Below are 19598 nucleotides of genomic sequence, written 5' to 3'. Positions count from 1 at the left end.
CTTGATATCTCCTCAAGTCATAGTGGCTGTTTCTTCACACCCTGTTGATAGCTTTAGTTAAATTTAGAGGGGAAAAGAATAATACTAATAAAAATTAACTTTATAGTATCTTTCCAACTGAAAATGGTACGAATGTTTCACATATAGGCAAAGAGTCGCTGCTACCTGATTTAAAAGGAAAATAGACATTTCTGTGTTATTTATGATGAAAAGAAATGCATTTTATACTCAGTAACTTCTTAAAAATCAAAGTCCTTGTGATTTTCCTTTGATCAGGAAGACTTGAACCCAAAATCTGTTTCAGGTGCTATTTAAGATTTTGCTTTATCTTAAATAACCACTGAAAAATCAGGCTTTTCATACTGCTCCATCATAAATGGACTGTGACTGCCATTTAGCCAACTGATGCTGTTTATAGAAAGAGAGAAGAAGAGAGACATTTGTAAGTTAAATAGAGCCACATCAAACGTATGTCTGCAGTACAATCAGAGGGATCATTCCTAACAAATCCCTCTGTGTACTGTATATTTGGATCTGGTGCCAGTTCAGAAGCAGCCTTTCATAGTGCGGTCCCCGTCATTACACCGCCTCTCGATGTCTCTCAGAGTGCAGACCACCCATAATGTACAATACGTGAAACAGGCCGGAGGACAGCAGCTTCGTCCAGAGCTCATCAGCCCGGCTCTGCCCCACTGACCAGACAGGCTTTCTCACGGTTCAGCCAGGCATACAGCAGAGGAGGTTAAATTAAGGAGGGGGAGGAGATGGAAAACGCTTAAAGGGAAAAGGAGAACAGGGAGATGGAGATATTGAAGGGAATTTTGGGAGCAGATTGAGAGCTAAATGGCGGGTGGTGGGGCGAGAGGATGGTGAGAGATGGATTTTTTTTTTTTGTTTGCAGTAGGAGGGAGGGGAAAATACAGGGGAGCTGTAACTACACTGATTGTTGTGTTTAGGGAGGGATGTGCTTGTTTTGCTCAGAGAGGACAAATTATAGATGTTTGAGGGGGTGATGCAGTGCAGTCCTGTCCCATTTTGCCTATTTGTGACAACCAAACAATCAAGAGCTCAACCAAGCAGGACACTTCCTGTCCAGCCCAGCTGTGCCAGCCACAGTCAGGTCCAGAAATACTGGGCCTGTGTAATTCCTAAACAGTTGATGCAGAAAGTCTGGACTTTGTTTTAAAGTCAACTGTGGTGGTGGACAAATATTTATGACCGCACCATGTGCTGCCTAGATGTTAGTTGTCCAGTTTATTTAATCCATTTGCACATGTGAGATTGTTTTGGAGTGATTCAGATCTCTGATCCAATAGGGCTGTGCGATTTGACCAAAATCTCATATCCCGATATAAGACATCGATAACGATATAAATCACAAAAATGTAACATTTTCTGTAAATTCTGTGAATCTCGGGCAGCTCCACTTGCGTGAAGTGTTTCCAGCTGGGCGTCGTGTAGCTGGAGTCGAATGTTTTAACTGATGCATGAAACGATACATGCCGTTTTCTTTGTGAGTATTTATTACACGGCGTGCTGCGGGGAAAAGCCTGTTCCAACGTTTGAGTGTATGGTTTATTTTTTTAGCACCTGGGGCTCTTTTTGGCTTCTCATCTGTAAACACCCTTCATACTCTTTCACGTGATTCAGTTTATTTTGAAAAGTCTCAAAAGGATCTTGAACTTTATTGTGAAAGGTTTATGTGTAAACTAAACCAGCGGACACGCGATGGTTTTACCGTCGTTGTTGCTAACGACAACGCATAAAAACAGGCGCTTGTCTGTCAGTAGTGTGGTTATATTAAATATAAAAGAAAGAGAGAACTTTAAGAAATTAAAATAGCCACTACAGTGACCATCAAAACGATGAAAAAATATTGCCGTAAACGTTTATTTTGCAACGCCACGAAACAAACGATAGCGTAAAATGAAACGATAGATGTTTTTATATCGTCATCCGATATATATCGTTATATCGAAAAGCTTGTTAGGCAGATTTTACTTGCATACAATGAAATTGCTTTTCAAACTAAGCTCAGTTAAAACTTTTACTCACTTCTGCAAAAAAACCCCGCTTGGCTGCTAAATTATGCAGAGCATTCAGTCACTTAGTTACGTTAACCTCTGGTTGAAGTTCATATCTGTTATATATTTTCTGTATTCTCTATTTCAACTTTTTTTTAAACAGTAAAAGCTAGAAGAGTGGTGTCTGGTTTGGTCTCCAAACACATTAATTTATGTGTTTGTTTTGAGATCAGTGGGCTTTTATAGGCCAAGATGTTAAAGAAATATGCAAAGAAAAATGCAACTTCAGCAAAATGTTTTTTTTTACTAACAAGCATACTTATTTTTGTGCCAATAGTTTGAGACCTTTTATGAATAGTATAACAAAAATTTTTAATTGTCACTTATGACTTTGTCTTCCAGCATTCATGAAAAAAGGATAAACAGTCTTTTTTTTCATTAATTATATTTATGTTCTTGTTGTTGTTGTTGTTGTTGTTATTTTGACCCCTTTCTTAAAGCTGAAACTTGCAGTTTAATTCAGATCGTGTCTCTGTGACAGGAGGAGATCCTTCCATCAACAAAATCTGTCAAGAGGAAGTTAAAGATTTCAAAAGGTGAAGATGAGGAACAATCTTTCATGGTTTCACCTTCGTCTTTGGAGTTTTCTCCTTTGGTCTGATTTTGGCAGCGCGTAGCTAAGGTGTTGGCAGGCTGTCAGCTGTCTGTCTTGTAATTTAGTTTAAGTTCAGATCCAGTCAAATCAGCTGTTCACTGATCATATATAACAGAAAGTGTGGGTTAAGGCAGTGAGCCTGTATCCCCTTACATAACAGTAGTAGTATTTTTCCATCAATTTTGGCTGTTTGATAAACAAAAATGTACCTGGTTATTCTTCAGGTTAGTGCACTTGAATGGACAGTTTTTAACACGCTCATTCTGTGTTGTGTGCTGGGATGAATGAGTTACTGACTCATCTCTGTTGTTATTTTGTCCTGACAGGCTTGTGCAGTTATCATCTCCTGATTGAACTGCATGCCTGGACTCACTTGTCCTTTCATGTAAACTTTGTCTTTGCGCCCACACACTTAGGTTTGTTCATGCAACAGTGAAGCAACCTGTGAGAGAAGAAGGTTTGCTCTCAAATCAAACGGGATCTCTGAGGTCAGAGCTCCATAATCTGTTTACTGTTTGCCACTCGGCCTTTGTTACTTATGAATCTTATCATTTCTTGGCTCTTGAAGGCCGCAGTAAAATCTTGTTTTTTACCCACAGCCATTTGGCTCAGAGCTCCGCATATTTCCAAATGCAAGAGAAAGAAAAAGCAGAGGATTTGAAAGCCGCAGGGCTCTTTGATTCAAGGCCAGACCGCCACAAATATGAGATGCTCAATGTCATTATCAGCCCTCACATGTGTTTTTTGTACTGATTTCCTGTATGTAACAGGCCCCTGTGCTTTGTTGTATATTACAACTTAATCAGTCAGATAACTGTTTGTATTTAAATGTAGGAGTATAAGGTTTGTGTTACTGTAGTGTAGTAATCCTCCTCAGTCTTTTGTCATAACTTTTTATCCTTCCTTTAGGCAGTGCTTTCTTTCAGTTCCTTTCAGTTCAGATGCATTGACTGACTGTTTTGGTGTCTCAGCCCAAACACTAATGATAGGCCTCTGTGGTGATTTATTCTCCTCTCCCTGTTGTCACCAGACTCATTATAACTGGAAAGAGGCATTTATCATCCATGTTGTAACTGTGCTGTTGCAAGTCAGCTGCGAGTCAGTTCTGCTAATGGGAATTAAATCCAGAGTTGGGAGCTGGGTGGGGATTCCAGGGAAAAAACTGAATATGTGTTCAAGTGTGAAGCTAAATTTTTTGATCTGGTCAAAAAAAAAGTCTGCATGCTTCAGCTTTGCTCACTAAACCTAAAGCAATAAGAGTGGCTGTTGTCACACATGACTTCCAGATACTGTTGTTTGTTTTTTAGCATTATTAGCATTAGCACCAGTGTTAGCTTTCCCTGTCTGCTTGTGAAATGCTGACTTGTTGACTCTGTTTCTCGTATTTTAAGGTTCTGCAGTTCTTCATGTCGTGTTATTTGAACAGAGGCGAGCTCCCAAAAACTGTTACTCGGCCCCTCAAAAGTTTTGTGATCAGTATTCATGCGTAGTAGGTCTCACAGTTTTCAGTGTGGACAATAAGCTTCCGAGTAAAACAAACCACACAGCAACATATTAATGACAGCATTTGTCCATCAGGGACCTTCAACAGGAACTTTTATTGAGGACAGTTTAACCCTCATCCCACTTTCCTGTTCTGATGTGTTGATATTAGCCTAACCACAGCTCTGTAGTTAGCTAGTCCAACATCACTAACTCCTGAAGTGATCATTTTATTGGAGCTGAAGAAATTTGGACCATTTTGTATTTGTTTACTTTTAGGAACTGAATCAGCGTTTGGAAATGGTGATAGCGACAGACTTCTAATCTAATTCCTCCTGACCTTCTCCAGTCATTCATACAGAGACATAAACATAACAAGCGCTTCTTGTACAGATGTCACTAAAATTCGTAGAAGAGAATAAAAAAAATAGGTTAATGACCTTTGAAAATGGATCTCTCTTTACAGTTTACATTTTTATAGTTGTCCTGTAACTTCAATGGTTGTTGATATAAGAGATGATGAAGGAAAAATACTTGAATTTAAAGCAAGGAAATATTGACTAAATATAGAAAAACTTAAATTATTTGATTATTTGTGAGATTTCACTGAGCACTGAAAATTATTTCATAGAAATACAGAACAGAGTTTAATTTAAATAATTTTTTTTTTTTTACTTTTCTCTAAGGTGTGTTCACACCGAACGCGATGGACGCGAATAAAACGCCCCAAACGCCCCTAATTTGACGCGTGTACATTCGCGTCTCAACGCGTGTCCAAGAAAAATCCATCGCGCCTCAAAATATGATATTTTGACGCGCGTGAACCGGAAATGTGGGAGGAATGTGGGAGGGAGTTGTGCCAGACTGGTATCTTTGCAAGATGGCAGCTATCGAGCTAGCGCTTGAAGAGAGAGTCTCCCTTCTCTATGTACTGTGGAGAGCAGAGCAGCAGCGTAAAAGACGTCCTCGCCGTACCTGGGTCCATCAGGTCCTCCAGAGGCATGAGCAGTTTGGTGAGTTTCACCACTTGCTCCAGGAGCTGCGCCTGGATGACGGCCGATTCCAGCGCTATCACCGTCGGCCAGTTTGAGGACCTGCTTTCCCTCGTCGGTCCCAGCATCGCCCGCTTAAACACCGACTACAGACGCTCAATCCCACCTGCAGAGCGCCTGTCCGTCTGCCTGAGGTTAGTAAAACTATTTAATACGGTAGTCCTTTATTGATATCTCTGCTAATATGCTAATCCATCCAGTTATACACTGCTAACATGGATGTGCTATGCTAACAGTGAATGCTGTCGGTGTTTACTGAAAGCAAACTGTGGTACAGAGACGACTCTTTATAATATTTCTAGTGATACTCAGAAGGTCTCATCAAGTCCCGATTTAATTCGATTTATGCTGTTATCAGTGTTTGAATGATAGCATGGCTGTGGTGTCACATCAATGTATGCGCTCGGTGTTTGCTGATATCAAACTGTAGCATTAGGACCACTGAGTTAACCTTTGTAGTGATACTCACTCCTTTTTATTTAGACCTGGTTTAATTCTGGGATAGTTGAATATTTGTATATAATCCCTGCAGCTGTCAGACTCTATAGCAGGGGTCACAGCCTTTATTAAAACAGAGTTAGATAAAACTGTGAACAGTTTGGTTCATCTCTAGTTACATGGTTCTATCTTGATAAGCTGTCTTATCACAGATTAATTTTTCAAAAATATTAATGATTTAAGCAAGGAAAGGGCTACATGTCAACATACAACTCTTTATTTCTATTAATGTCTCACTTCATTCCTACCTGATTGACATGTTTAGAAATTATGAGTGATTGGCTCACTGTAGTTGTGAAAGTTGCTACCAATCAAATTATGATATGTTAAAGTTAAAACAAAACACAACTGTTTTAGATATTATCTAATATACATTTTGTAATTATCCTTATAATTACAAAATGTTTTATGTAAGATTTAAGTTTTGTGATTTATATCTGACATCACAAAAGTATTTTGGAATTTGAATAATGTATTTTGTAACTGCAGTACACATAATACTGATTTTGAACAATTTTGTCCAGGTTCCTTGTCACCGGGGACTCCTTCAGGACCATCGCGTTCAGTTTCAGAGTCGGCGTGTCCACGGTGAGCCAGATCACCCCCCAGGCAGCGACGTCCATCTGGGACTGTCTAGTGGACGACTTCATGGCTGTGCCTTCACCTGGAGACTGGCGCTCCATCACAGAGGGATTCCAGGAGCGCTGGAACTTTCCTCTGTGCTGTGCAGCTCTGGATGGGAAGCACATCCAGACAAAGGCACCCCATATATCATATAGGAGACACACACATTGATATACACTAAATATTCATTTCATTTCTTTTTTGTGGTGCCCAAATTGATGCACCTGCTTGATTTTGTTTAAACAATTATTGCACACTTTCTGTAAATCCAGTAAACTTCTTTTCACTTCTCAAATATCACTGTGTGTGTCTCCTGTATGATATTTAACTGACATTTTTTATTGTAACAACCAACGATTTATACAGGAAAATAATGTCTATTAACAAGGTTGCCCAAACTTCTGCATCCCACTGTATCAGTATATTTTGTCATTAGTATAATATGAAATAAATTCTACATGTGTCAAGTTGTGTGCCAACATTTGCTGTGTAGTAGAACTGAGACATTAGTCATTATAAACATTTATTTGAAATAATATTAAAAGTCTCAAACAGAAAAACATTAAACATAAATATATAAAATATAAGAATTTACAGAGAGACAGGAATAAAAAGGACCAGCTGCTCTCCAGAGCAGGAACAAGGCTGAGGAGGAAATGCTCCATTGGAGACTGGTGTGGCCTCTTCAGGGACTCCAGGATGGCCAGCTCCACCGCCGATGGACCGTCCTGGGACCCGTCCCTCATCTGCCTCGGAGCCGTCCTCCTCTGTGGGCCTGTAAAACAGCACAAAACACAAAGAAATGAGAAGGCTGCTACTAGATTTTAATTTCAACATTGAAAAAAAAAAAACCAATAACAGGATATAATCAGATTGGTTGTAGATATTTAGTAAAGGTGATCACAAGGGAATCCCACCGACTAAAAAGGTATCAGTGCTTGCTGTACATATCTGTGGGTGCAGCAGCAGGAGCTCAGGGACTGGGGATGCTCTGCTGCAGAATCAGTTGGTTCTATCAATACAGTATTAAATGTTAACAGGTTGGATATAATAATCGTAGAGTAGACAGTGGTCCCTCATTTATTGCAGGGGTTCTCAGAATAACTAGCCCCTGGTCACAGTTCTCACAATTGGTTCTCAAAGTGCAAACCTTTGTAGATTGCAAAACGTAAAAGTATTATTATGCCGCGGTTTGTCTTCATCTGCCCGCCACTTTCGTGCGCCTTTTTCCCTCACGGTGCAGGTGTCTATTTCCGAATGAGGCTCATAGTTATGGGTGTTTTTGTGCTGTTTTTTCTATTGGACGCGATGGTTATCAAAACCAAACGTGATAAATTTGGCAAGCGCAGGAGATTTGTCAATCAGGCTGCAGAATGCAATGCTGTACTGTGCAATAAAAAATCAGCGAAAAAGCAAAGCAGTGACGGATGAACAGCGGGACCACTGTGTGCTGTTTATTAATAAACAATAAAATATATTCCTAAATGACAACATGCATAAAAGCAGAACGGTATTTGTACGTCAGTGGGAAAATAGCGGTGGCTTGCTAGCTTTTGTGCTGCTTCCCCGGGTCAGTGAAAACTTTCAAAAGAGAAATGAATGAACTTACCAGGTTGCCCGATCTCTTCACATATCTTCCTCCAAGCTCGGTCCTTTTTATTCCTGTCTCGGTACTGAAAGCAGCTGGTGTTGTACAGCTCCGAGTTGTTTGCTACCGCATTGATTAGCCTTCCCCTCCATTGAAGTATGAAAGGCTTTGGCTGGATCTGCCCCTTTGACCTAGGTAACAGCCACGTCACCAGGCTCCTGATTGGTTGTCGCGGCGCGATTTGACGCTGGAGTTCAGATTTTTCCAACTCGAGCGGTAGACGCGAAACGCGCATATGCACAAAATGCAACACAAAAACTCACGCGCGTGGTTTTATTCGCGAGTCAAACGCGCCAGACGCGCTACACTGACGCGCGTTTCACGCGTTTTGGCGTTTTCGCGACGCAAATCTGCTTCCGAATTTTCGCGGGACCCGCAATCGCGCGTCATCGCGCCTTTCCATTGACTTTACATGTAAACCTGACGCTCTATTCGCGTCCATCGCGTTCGGTGTGAACACACCGAAGCTTGGTTCTTATTTACAGTATGAACTGGTAATGAGTCTGTATCTCTTTCTGTTTTCATCTTAGTTCATCTCTTTTCCAATGGAATCTGTCTTTGATAATCCTGTTTAGAAAACTGAGAGAACAGCTTTGCATATATAAATCACAGCTGATCTGTCTACCATTCATTTCATTAGATTTTTTATCCTATCAAGAGGAAATAGCCTTTTTCAGACACGTTCATATTACTGGAAATACTTGGTTTGTTTTAAGGGGAAGCTTCCTGGATAGAGTGCAAGGGAGGCAAAACACATGACGCTCGTTTACTAACCGTTCTCATATGCACCACATGTGAGGAGCTGTCGGCTTTAAGATCTGCTGCATCCCATCTGACTGTGTTGGGAATTCACCTACCTCAACCTCTCTTAAATAACTGCATACTTGTCATAGACTTGTGACTTAATAATAATGATAGTAATGGATTGCATTTATATAGCACTTTTCGGGGCCCTCAAAGCGCTTTACAATTCCACTATTCATTCACTCTCACATTCACACACTGGTGGAGGCAAGCTTGCTCGGAGTTCCCACTCAAATTCATTGAAGTTTATATTTGTCATGAGTTGCATACATGGCTTTTTGATGGTTGTAATCATCTCTTGTCTTTCATGTTTCTCTTGTTTCCTGCTTCACTTGTCTGACCTCTGGTAGCTAGTATCATGCTGTTCTTGACAGATATCCTAGAGGTTATTCTGCAGGTGTCGAAGGGAGGGGGAAACGGACAATAGTTTCCAGTTCCTTTATAGCTGTGCTTCCAGTCCAGATGATATATAATCTCTTCAGCAAGTTTGGGATTTACCTCAGGGTCTCTCCTAGTTAGACCTCCCCGGGACCTCGTTAGCTTGTTTCTTCTGACACAAAGGAGCAGTGTCTCTACTGCGAGCTCCTCACCCGATCTCTGAGGATTAACCCAGCAGACTCGTTTTTGGGTAACTAAATGGAGCTCATGACTTTTTCCAGTTGAAATGTGATACCAATACCTTGGTTTTGATTATCTGCTGGTACTGACTTCTGATCCAGTGTTAATGTTGAATTAATAAACTTTCTTCCTCACTAGGAGGAAGAGACTGTGAGTCTTTCCCTAGGGTGTAAGGAAGCATCAAGCTAAGGTTAAAATTTATTTTCGTAAGTAGGTAAAATAAAAGGTATTTATTAATAAAATATTGTAGTAACAACAGGACCAAGAGGAAGCTGCACCGGTTTCTCACACTCCATCTTCCCATCAGTTGTGAATATGATGCTGAGATACCTGAACCTCCTGTGTTTACAGCACCCGCTCATCCCCGGCACACAGGGAACAGTCAACAAGAAATAAATGTTCAATCAACTTAATGATTGAACATTTGAAGATCATGAGCATTTCTACTTTGATCCATCATTTAACATTTGCCTGCGCCATTCATCGGCTGCTTTCGCACATCTGGCAAATCGAGTGAGGTTTTAAGATTTGACTGGAATACTTTTTTTTTTTTTTAGTCCTTGGGTTTTCCTTTAGTTCTTGATTATTTCTATTTTCATTTTGTGTGCTCATTAAAATGCTTAGAGTACTTGTAGGTACAGTTAGTTTTTTCTTTGCCGACGTTGATCCTGATTTATTTTTCTGTACTGATGTCCTCTGTCTGTGCTGCGTCGTTGGCTCTGAACCTCTCATTTCTCAGTGTGTTTCTAGGCGGGTCTCACTTCACTTCAAACGCTCCTGCTGTGAAAGACTTTATTACCACAGCAGCCTGTGAGCTCAGCAACATGACTCATGCTCTGTTAACTTGTGACCCGCCCAGATCGCCCTCTGAATTGCCTCATCACGCCCTCTATCCCCCCCATCCTTACATCCCAGCATCTTTTTCATCACTTTGTTTTCGACTTTCTCCTGTTTTTTGTTCTTTTCATGAGCAAATGGAGCGAATGGGCACAGTATTTTGTAGAAAGCAGCTGTTTTTAACAAGCCAGCTGAGTCATTACATCCTCAGAATCCTTCTTGTGCAATGAAGCCGTGTAAGATTTTACTGTCCTACTATAAATATACTACAACTGAATTTTTTCTTAGTCATAGACTCTCGGAGTGGTGATGGTACACAAACCAGCCACACAATGATGGTTGTTGGATTGTTGTTGGATTCAGACTTTTCCCTATCACTTAAACTGTTCAACTAAACTAATAATGAACACGACTAATAATGAATAACCAGAACTGCAAAAGACAGTGAGGAGTAATGCCAGTGCTGAGAGGGACCCATCAGGCTCTACCTTCTGTCTTTATATGCAAGCAGAGGATCGTTTGCAGCAAATCACAACGACTGATGCTGAATGTTGTTCGCAGAAACAAAAATCACACAGAAGAAAATAAGATTTAGCCTTTTAGATTGTGATATTTGGAGTGGGTATAAAATTGATTTGGTTCAGCACATCTGTTTAGTTCAGAAAACATTTACTGTGATTTTAACATTTTTTTGCACCGCTTCATTAAGTACATCAAAAAAAATCATCAGGTGATTTCGCTGAGGTGGGAACTTTTCAGATTTGACTTTTTTAAATATGTAATGAGCACGCCGCTCCACCTCACCTGTCAGTCACCTGCTTTACCTGATTCCCCTGCTTGACTACAGGGAGTGGCTCTTTTCATACTGGATCCAGACTGCTGTTTTCTAACATATGCTGGTTTTTGTTTCAGTCAACCACAACAGCAGGTGATTTTATTAAGGTCACTAGCTAAGTGTGGACATCTGTCAAACATGAGAAAACATCATTGGCGGGACAGACTGCCAGTTTATTACATGGCTTTTTTTCCACTTGCACGATCTGTTGAGCCTCACGTGGGCCTGTGCTCATGTTGTCAAGTATCAGGGACACGTGGAGGCTTTTTCTGGGAGCAGGATGGCAGAACCCTCAGCTGAAGTAAAAAGCGAGTGTCAATCCTGAGTCGGGCCTCACAGTCCTTCCAACAAGTTAAATATCGAAAATATTAAAACCACTTCTTTATTTCGTCGTCTTATGGCCATCTAATATGAGTCCTCAAAGGAAAATGTTGCAGGATGAGATAAAGGGCGTTCTGAGACATCCTCCCACTTGCACACGGTGATAAGTTGAAATCACAATTATTTTTAAGTGATAAGTGCAGAATCGTGTATTTGTCTGTTTTATCTGGCAAAATGTGAGCTGTTAATGACTCACTACAGAGTATGTACGTGACACGCCGCGAGTGCTGCCAAAACTGGCCAAAAATCACATTTGATTAATGGTTAAAAAGAAACAGGATTTTGAATCATTTGACTCTCGATTAACGTCTGCGAGAGGCCAAAGCAGTACAACAAAAGATGACTCGATTAGTATGTTTGTTTCAGCCTAATCGTGTTTTTAAAAACGAATTGAGTCTGTCTCTCCAAAAACACACAAATTTACACTGACAAGCAAAGCAAAGATTTAAATACTTTTTTACGAATAAAAATATCTGCTAAGAAAAAAGCACGAGGGCTCTCAGAGTTGACTGAAAGTACTTTTGCTTTGTCTTAATAGTAACATTGGTAGGAAACACCCGGTTATCACCTGCAGATTTCTTGAAACTGTTTGATATTTGAGTTTACTTCTGCCGAGCTTGAAGCTCCAGCAATTCTTACTGTGTAGAACACCTTTATTTGACTGACCGGTTTCAGTTTGTGGACTTCATCAGGTTCATCATAAAACAGAGAGCCACATGGGGGAGAGAGAGAAGCGCTTTAAATATGATAAATGAAAAAAGAAAACTTAAAATAAACAAATGGTATAACTGAGTGTTTAAAGAACAGGTAAAACAGAACACATGATAAAAGGAGCTTAATCAAACATACAAATTAAACCCGAGGCATTTTAAAACCATGACAAGAAAATTGAGACTTTTAGAAAGTGATTCATTGAGAAGACTTCATCCACAGCCTCTAAAACCCTTAAATGAGATGTGACTTTCAAAGCTTGACAGCAGTTGTTTTCGAGCGTCGCTGCCTGTGAGCATGCATGTGTGTTTTACATATTTTACTTGGGAGTTTTACATTTGCATTTTCTCCTTACTGTTACTTTTTGTTAGCCTTCATCCCTTTCCACCTTCCTCCACACAGGTCTGATGCTCGGCCACAGCTGCCATCATGTTTGCCAAAAAGAAGAAGTCTCGTATCCAGATCTCAGCTCCGTCCAACTTTGAGCACCGTGTGCACACGGACTTTGACGAGCAGGAGCAGAAGTTTGTCGGGCTGCCGCGGCAATGGCAGTCACTCATCGAAGACACGGCGCAGAGGCCCAAACCCTTTATCGACGCGACCATCATCACTACTGTAGAACCGCGAAAGGTGAGCGAAAATCAGAGATTGAGTTTATCATACTGATTCTTTAGTGATAGACGATCTAAAATATTCTCGTGATTGTAGTTTTCAGTCATTTTTATACAAAAACAACACACGCTGCCAGCCCTGTAACCTGCTAACTTTACAGATTGTAATGCATCCTCCTTTTTTTTTTTTAAATCTCCAGACCATCGTACGCGGCAGCAGGATGGGAACAGAGTCTCTAACATGGCTGCTGGATGAGTTCGACACCATGTCCGTCACTCGCTCCAACTCCCTGCGGCGAGGGAGTCCTCCAACACACCCTCGCAGGGACTCGAGCTCTTCAGGAGGAGGTGGAGGGCAGGAGAACGGAGATCCTCAACACAGACACTACTCAGACAGACAAGACAGGTGAGACGATGAACTACAGCTCCCCGTGGAGTGATAATCGTGCACATTTGCCTCGTTCCAGATTCCTCGGACGTTGGATGCCGGAACTGTTGAGTGCGAAAAAATGGAAAAGCAGGGTTTGTTTTGCCTCTTAGCAAGGTAGAGCAATTCGTCCATTGCTACCAATACAGCATAAAACAAAACACCACTGCAGCACGTTCATGGATGCATCCTAATCTCTGGACTATCCATAGCTTATTTAGTGAGTCACAAATGCACAACAGTGGCAGTACAGATTACAAGTTTTACATATTTTAATACTGTTTACGTTCACTGCCACCATTTTGGATTGTTAACTCGGGTTGATGAGGCTGAGATAAGGGCGTGTTTCAATTCTGACTTCCTCTGGAAGGCACCATTACTCCCTACACACCAAATGTTTTCAGGACCAGCTAAAAAAAGCTTACTCATGAGTATTGGATTACTTAAGTAGGAGTGAAGAAACTTAGTAAATTGTCATGAAATCTAAACTATACTGAAATGATATTGTGTACTTACCATAAATGTTCTTTTATATTTTAAGTAGTTTTTGTGTTAAGTTTCAGTTTTTGATTACTCTGTTTGTTTATCTTTTGTTTTGTTTTATTACGTGGCATTTTTTCAGGTTGTCAGCACAGTCATGTGGACATCCCAGTCTCAATAAACATCTGCAGCAAAGGAAAAAAATAAAGATATTCTCTGTGTTTTTTTATTTTGTGTTATTTTATTTTTGTATTTTATTTAAGTGCAAGATCTTCTTTCGGATAATTGCTTTTCCATCTTTGTTGGTGGGATAACTAAAATGCATACCACACCCCTTTATAGTTTTTTTCACTTAACTGAAATGACCTCCGTTTACAAAAAATAATTAAACAGAAAGAAAACTGTACGGGAAATGTCTTTGCTTTCGTTCTTCTTGACACAACCTGCCTAATGAGGCTTCAGTCCTTTTGTTCATTCAGATTTGGTATGTCAACATGACCGTGAGTCATCTGTCTTCACTGCAAGCTATGTTTATATCATAAAATCTATTTTGAACTGACAAACACCCTCTGTAATAAACTGTAATAAGTAAAAATACTAAAACTCAACATTTTCAAACAGTAAAAACTCAACTGGAAACAACTTGAAAATAAATAAAATGCAAAATAAAAGAGAAATGCAAATTAATGAAATAATATAAAGTTATTATAAATCTGTGTATTTACATTTGTGTCGATGTGATTTTCAGAGACCGACTCAGACAAGACCAGCAGAGCGGAGGTGACCCCGGCCACCAAGGTCAGCGCGGAGTCCGTCCTCCTCAGACAGATGAGGTGATCCAGGGCCGCCCCCAACAGCAGCCCCGGGGTCAAGAGCCCAACAGAGCCCAGAGGGACAGACAAGGCCCCCCTCCTCCCCCTCACAGAGACAGACGGCCTCGGGACAGAGACCAGGTAGATACCGAAGAACCTGGATTCACATTCACAGCTGTATTATTATTTTTAAGGCTGTTTGATGCTCAGTTCTTGCCCAGTTTTCTTCTGATTGACTCCCCCCTCACAAACAGAAGGCGTCATCACATTTATCCAAAATTAGGGGGAAAAATGTTGAAACTGAGAGTAATCTGAAGCCTTTTGCTTCACACTGATATCATGATTGGAAATTTGGGCATGTTTGACATGAACATTATAACAAAAGGTTGATTGTGGTTCAGTTTGACCCCTTGCTCCTTTAGCCCACATACTCTCGCAAAATAGTGATTCTTATAGAAGTTGCTTAGCCACAGAATTAAACGCTGTATGAATGTGTGTGAGTGGGTGAATGAGGCTTGTAGTACAAAGTGCTTTAAGTGCTCAGAGTAGAGAAGCACTATGTAAGTGCAATTCCATTCACCATTTATATTAAATATTACAGAAAATAAAAGCGTAACAGGCAGTACAAGCACCTCCTCTCTGTCGGTCTCTCCGTGAGTACTTCCCATTAATTTACTTTCTCTGGATTTTTCCCTCTCCTCAGGATCATGGGGCTCAGCGGGATCAGCCTGGTGACCACAGGCCAAAGTCCAGCTATGTGGCACGGGACAGCAGTCCTCAGTCTCCCAGAGACAAGAGGCCTCTCTCAGGACCCAACATACGCACCCCAAATCTGCCAATGTCTGAGGGAGTGATGAAAACTGCTCAACAAGCCACTCGGCCGTTTAACACATACCCGCGGACAGAGAGCGATGGCGGGCGCAGCCCCACTGGACAGGTAGGGGTGGGAACCCTCAGGGAACCAGTGATAAAATCACAGACGTGTCTAAACTGAGCCTGCTGGCAGATCTCCAGATCAGATTTAGCTGCTTTCTTTGTGACGGTTACCATAGCTCCATAATAATCCTGACACTCGTGCACCTCACGAGATGTTGGAAGATGTTGTGACAGAAAAGCTTCATTTAGATTTAAGTTTGTGCTTAAGTTTGGCTCTCTTTTCCAGGTGGGTCGACACCATGAGTCCTCACCTCAGAACGGCCCCTCTAGCGGCTCCGTCCGAGGTTCCTCTGGCTCCAAACCCCCTATAAGCCACCCACACCCTCATCACTCTTCGCACCCCATCCTGGCCCCCGAGTCCTCCCAGCTCCCGCACACCCCTCACCCCAACGTTCCAGCCCCACGACCCCCTGTACCCTCTGGGCCCGCTGCATCGGGTGCTCCTCCTCAGGGCCGCTCACCACAGAGGGAACCCCAGAGAGTTTCCCATGAGCAGTTCAGGGCAGCACTGCAGATGGTGGTCGATCCGGGCGATCCGCGGACCTACTTGGATCACTACATTAAGATCGGTGAGGGCTCCACAGGGATTGTGTGTATCGCTACGATGAAAACCACAGGAAAACTGGTCGCCGTGAAGAAGATGGACCTGAGGAAACAACAGCGCAGAGAACTCCTCTTCAACGAGGTAAAAGATCTGTTTGGTAACTCAAAAAGGTCAGAGTTAACATGCCAGATTATGGCAAAAAGTACACAGAAGTAGGGAATGTAGAGCGTTTGGTTATTCCAGTTGGCTCGTTTCCTCTGCACTTTTTACTGCACTGATGGCCATTGCCTTAACCAGCTGTGAGGTCACTGATCTCTGGAGATCTGTAATTGATATACTTTTGAAAATTTACACAAGGCAGTGTATGAGGTTTTAGGTGGCTTTTATTTTGAAAAGGGTCCATGGTAAACGTACAAACCCAGAAAAGTTAGGACACTGTATTAAATCTAAATAAAACCAAAATGCATCCTCAGTCAGATTCAATTATGTTTTTGTATATTTAAAATTTATGAAGTTTGATATGTTTTTAACACAATAAACAATCAAAATTTAACCCAGTTTAATCAGCACGGTAAAACATTGTCAATACAAATGTTGCATTTGTATTTCAGAGGCATTCAGAAAGCTGGCTGAACCAGAGAGGAGACGAGATCTTTCTCTGTTCATACAGATCTGTTTTTTTTTAATAGTCTCAAATCTAAAAATAATATTTGATGCTTTCCTGACACCAGCGCATTTTTCCAAACATAGATTTTTATGTTAATACATCAGAGTGGTAGGAAATGCGTGAAATCTCTCCCCACACTCGAGTCAAGATAAAACCAATACAGTAAGTAAGAAGTCGCCTTTAGACACATCTCAGCAGCCTGCGCTGCCGCCTGAAGCGTTGTGGGGTTCACGCTCCATCTCGTCTTCACCTCAGTTGCAGATTTCCGCCTTGGATTTTAAACACTGGACTCCCTTCATGAGTGACGAGGCAGGGCTTCAGTGCGATCAAAGTAATGTGATGATCCTTCCTCTCTGTGTGGTAACTGCAGGTGGTGATCATGCGGGACTATCACCATGAGAACGTGGTGGAGATGTATAACAGCTACCTGGTGGGGGATGAGCTCTGGGTCGTCATGGAGTTCATGGAGGGAGGAGCGCTCACTGACATCGTGACACACACAAGGTGAGAGAGAAACTTTATACATCAGTCATTTATGCAGCACCTCGCAGTATTAAATGGCTATAATAATAACAATAATAAGAGTAAAAATCCACCTGTCTATTCATTTTTCTAATCACTGAGCCATTTCAGGGTTTACTGAGTTCTCCCAGCTGCAATAGTGATATTAATTACCAATATATACACACACTAAACCTTAATTTATGCATATGCAGTGAATAAACATAGAGCCTATCTAAGTATCTGACACTGATGCAAGCATGTGTGCACATGTTGATCTCCATGTTTGCTGTATGACCAGTAGCGAGGCCGTTCAAGGCTTTATGAGTGATTTAATAAAGTCTCAAAATGAATACAAACTTTAGCTGTAAGGCGGTGAAGTAAAGCAAGAAAAAAGGTGATGTCAGCTAGTTTCTGTTAGCTTAGCTCCAGTGTTCAAGCTAATGAGGACTGAATGCTGGAATTTAAGGAGGAAAAAATTAGTTCCAATTTTTTTTACTGTATAGATTTGTTTTTTTGCAATGTTTGCTAGTTGAAAGAAACCAAAATACTTTAGGCACTGTACCCATTATATTCCTTTTTCATATGCTTTAAGCCATTTACGTCTGCCCCTTATTAAGCTGTTTGTTCACCAGATATGATTTCCGCCATAAGGGGGCGCTGTCTCCTATCTATTCAGCACAGAAACGTACTGCATTGCATCTATGTCATTTTACATTGTTTTCCACGCAACAGGAGTGAGAGTGTTTGGCAGACTGAATCATCTAAGTCTAAAACGCATAGGGGCTTTTTTTTCTATAAATGTCATGAAGTAAATTTGGATTGGTGTGATGGGAATATTTTGTCATGTCACGTAAATAATTTCTGTCCCTCTGAAAACATTTAGGTAATACATCATAATGGATGTGCTAGTTTCACCACCCTCATCTTGCTGTTTTTATATACAGAAATGCTTAACGGTAAAAGACCGATAACCTGCATGAGCTAATGAAACAGTTCTAGGTCTTATTTACCAAAGTCACTGAAATCTTGCCCAGGCAGGTGGTTATTTTAGGCCTGGAGACTTGCAGTACACTGATAGAAATGATGACGATGAAGAGGAAGCCAATTTGCTCGTTAGTTTACAGAAGTAGGAACATTCAAATTTATTAACATATGACCAGAGAATAGTGAATAGGGTTTAAGCCCCGCTTGTGAAAATGCTAACAAACTGTGCTGATTGTTGTAGGTCAGAAAATGTGATGTTGTTTAAGTAAACAATGATTTGTTTGCTAATTTTGTCAATTTTCTTAAATTTAATCAGATAATTTAATTTCATGTTATTTGGAACTGACTGTGTTTTAGCTTTAATATCTTAAGTTTGTACTAAAAGAGGTCTTGAAGTCTTAAATTGCATTTGTGTTTACATGTAGACACCCTGTGTGATGCGTATTATTGTAGCTCAAGAACTTTTCACTCCTGACTGTGAACTGAATCACAAAAACTGGTGTCTCTATTCGTCTGCAGGATGAATGAGGAGCAGATCGCCACAGTGTGTCTGTCCGTCCTGAAGGCGTTGTCTGTCCTTCACACACAGGGTGTGATCCATAGAGACATAAAGAGCGACTCCATCCTCCTCACTCATGACGGACGGGTATGTACTACACTTCTGTAAGAATCAGTTTAAGTTCCTGTTTTGCAGCGTAACACTCAATAAAACTTCTCCGGAAGGAACAAGCGTTCAGATGTTGTCAACATTTTCCACAGAATTAATTTGTATTTCTCTGCCATTGCTCTGGCATGTGCATCTGTAAATGCAAAAAGACAAAGTCATAGTACTGCATACGCTTTGTGACAATAAATATCAGCGATAATCAGCTGACTTTCATGTCAGTTCCTCTCATGAAAAGAACTTTACGATGATAACCTCGCCCAGCTCTGCAGCCTCAGTGAGCTCCGCACATCAGCGTGTGAACTGGTTCTCCAAATGCTCTGGTTTCTGGTTAGAGCGACCCTCAGCTCACAGTGGATTTCCAGAGCAGAACAAAAACTGTCTTCTGAAGGAATGTGGGATTTGAGTCACTGAATAAGAGAGCAGCTAAATGCCACTTGGTCATCCTGCCGGTGGGGTCGCGATTGGCAATTGTTAGCTGGTTTGCAGGGACTCACCTTTCAAAATAATTTTGAGGAAATTAAAACCTAAACAACGAAGAACTGCTTTAAATTATGTACGAATGTCTGACATGTTTTTTCCATAGAACCGAACAGTTTTTTTTTAAATGTTGGAGCAACACAAGAGAAACCCCAGCCAGCTGATCGGTCAAAGTTTCACAGGAAGGTGAATCATATAGTTCTGTTTTTAAAACAACGGCCTCACACTTGTGGTTTTATGTCAGACCACAACGTAGTTGCTGAGAAAGCACTTTTTTAGCAAAAGACTGTAACAGACCTTTTATCACCGAGCGTCTTCTA

The 19598-nt window shown here is 41.0% G+C and overlaps 1 protein-coding gene and 1 long non-coding RNA gene across 7 annotated transcripts in view; one reads left to right on the top strand and one right to left on the bottom strand.

The window, feature by feature from the left end:
- Nucleotides 1–19598, top strand: part of pak4 (p21 protein (Cdc42/Rac)-activated kinase 4) — a 52561-nt gene that overhangs the window by 18509 nt on the left and 14454 nt on the right. For 4 of the 6 annotated variants that reach the window (XM_082503880.1, XM_082503885.1, XM_082503882.1 and 1 more), the window contains exons 2-8: nt 12572–12799; nt 12981–13186; nt 14436–14640; nt 15203–15436; nt 15662–16120; nt 17017–17150; nt 18654–18780. In XM_082503880.1, the coding sequence (XP_082360006.1) occupies nt 12599–12799; nt 12981–13186; nt 14436–14640; nt 15203–15436; nt 15662–16120; nt 17017–17150; nt 18654–18780 (1566 nt within the window). In that variant the 5' untranslated portion in view covers nt 12572–12598. Of the gene's footprint in view, nt 1–2565; nt 2621–12571; nt 12800–12980; nt 13187–14435; nt 14641–15202; nt 15437–15661; nt 16121–17016; nt 17151–18653; nt 18781–19598 lie in introns of all 6 variants that reach the window. The other 2 variants (XM_082503883.1, XM_082503884.1) reach the window with 1 other exon arrangement.
- Nucleotides 6846–8442, bottom strand: LOC309687152. Its single transcript, XR_014270643.1, has 2 exons — nt 7945–8442; nt 6846–7110 (listed from the first exon to the last, which is right to left on the bottom strand). It is a non-coding gene; the product is annotated as an uncharacterized lncRNA (long non-coding RNA).

The sequence above is a fragment of the Aulonocara stuartgranti genome (genome assembly GCF_965226115.1).
Source record: "Aulonocara stuartgranti genome assembly, chromosome: 14".
Taxonomy (NCBI): Eukaryota; Metazoa; Chordata; class Actinopteri; order Cichliformes; family Cichlidae; genus Aulonocara; species Aulonocara stuartgranti.
Note: the sequence above shows the minus strand (reverse complement) of the source record. Positions and strands in the feature narration are given on the sequence as shown.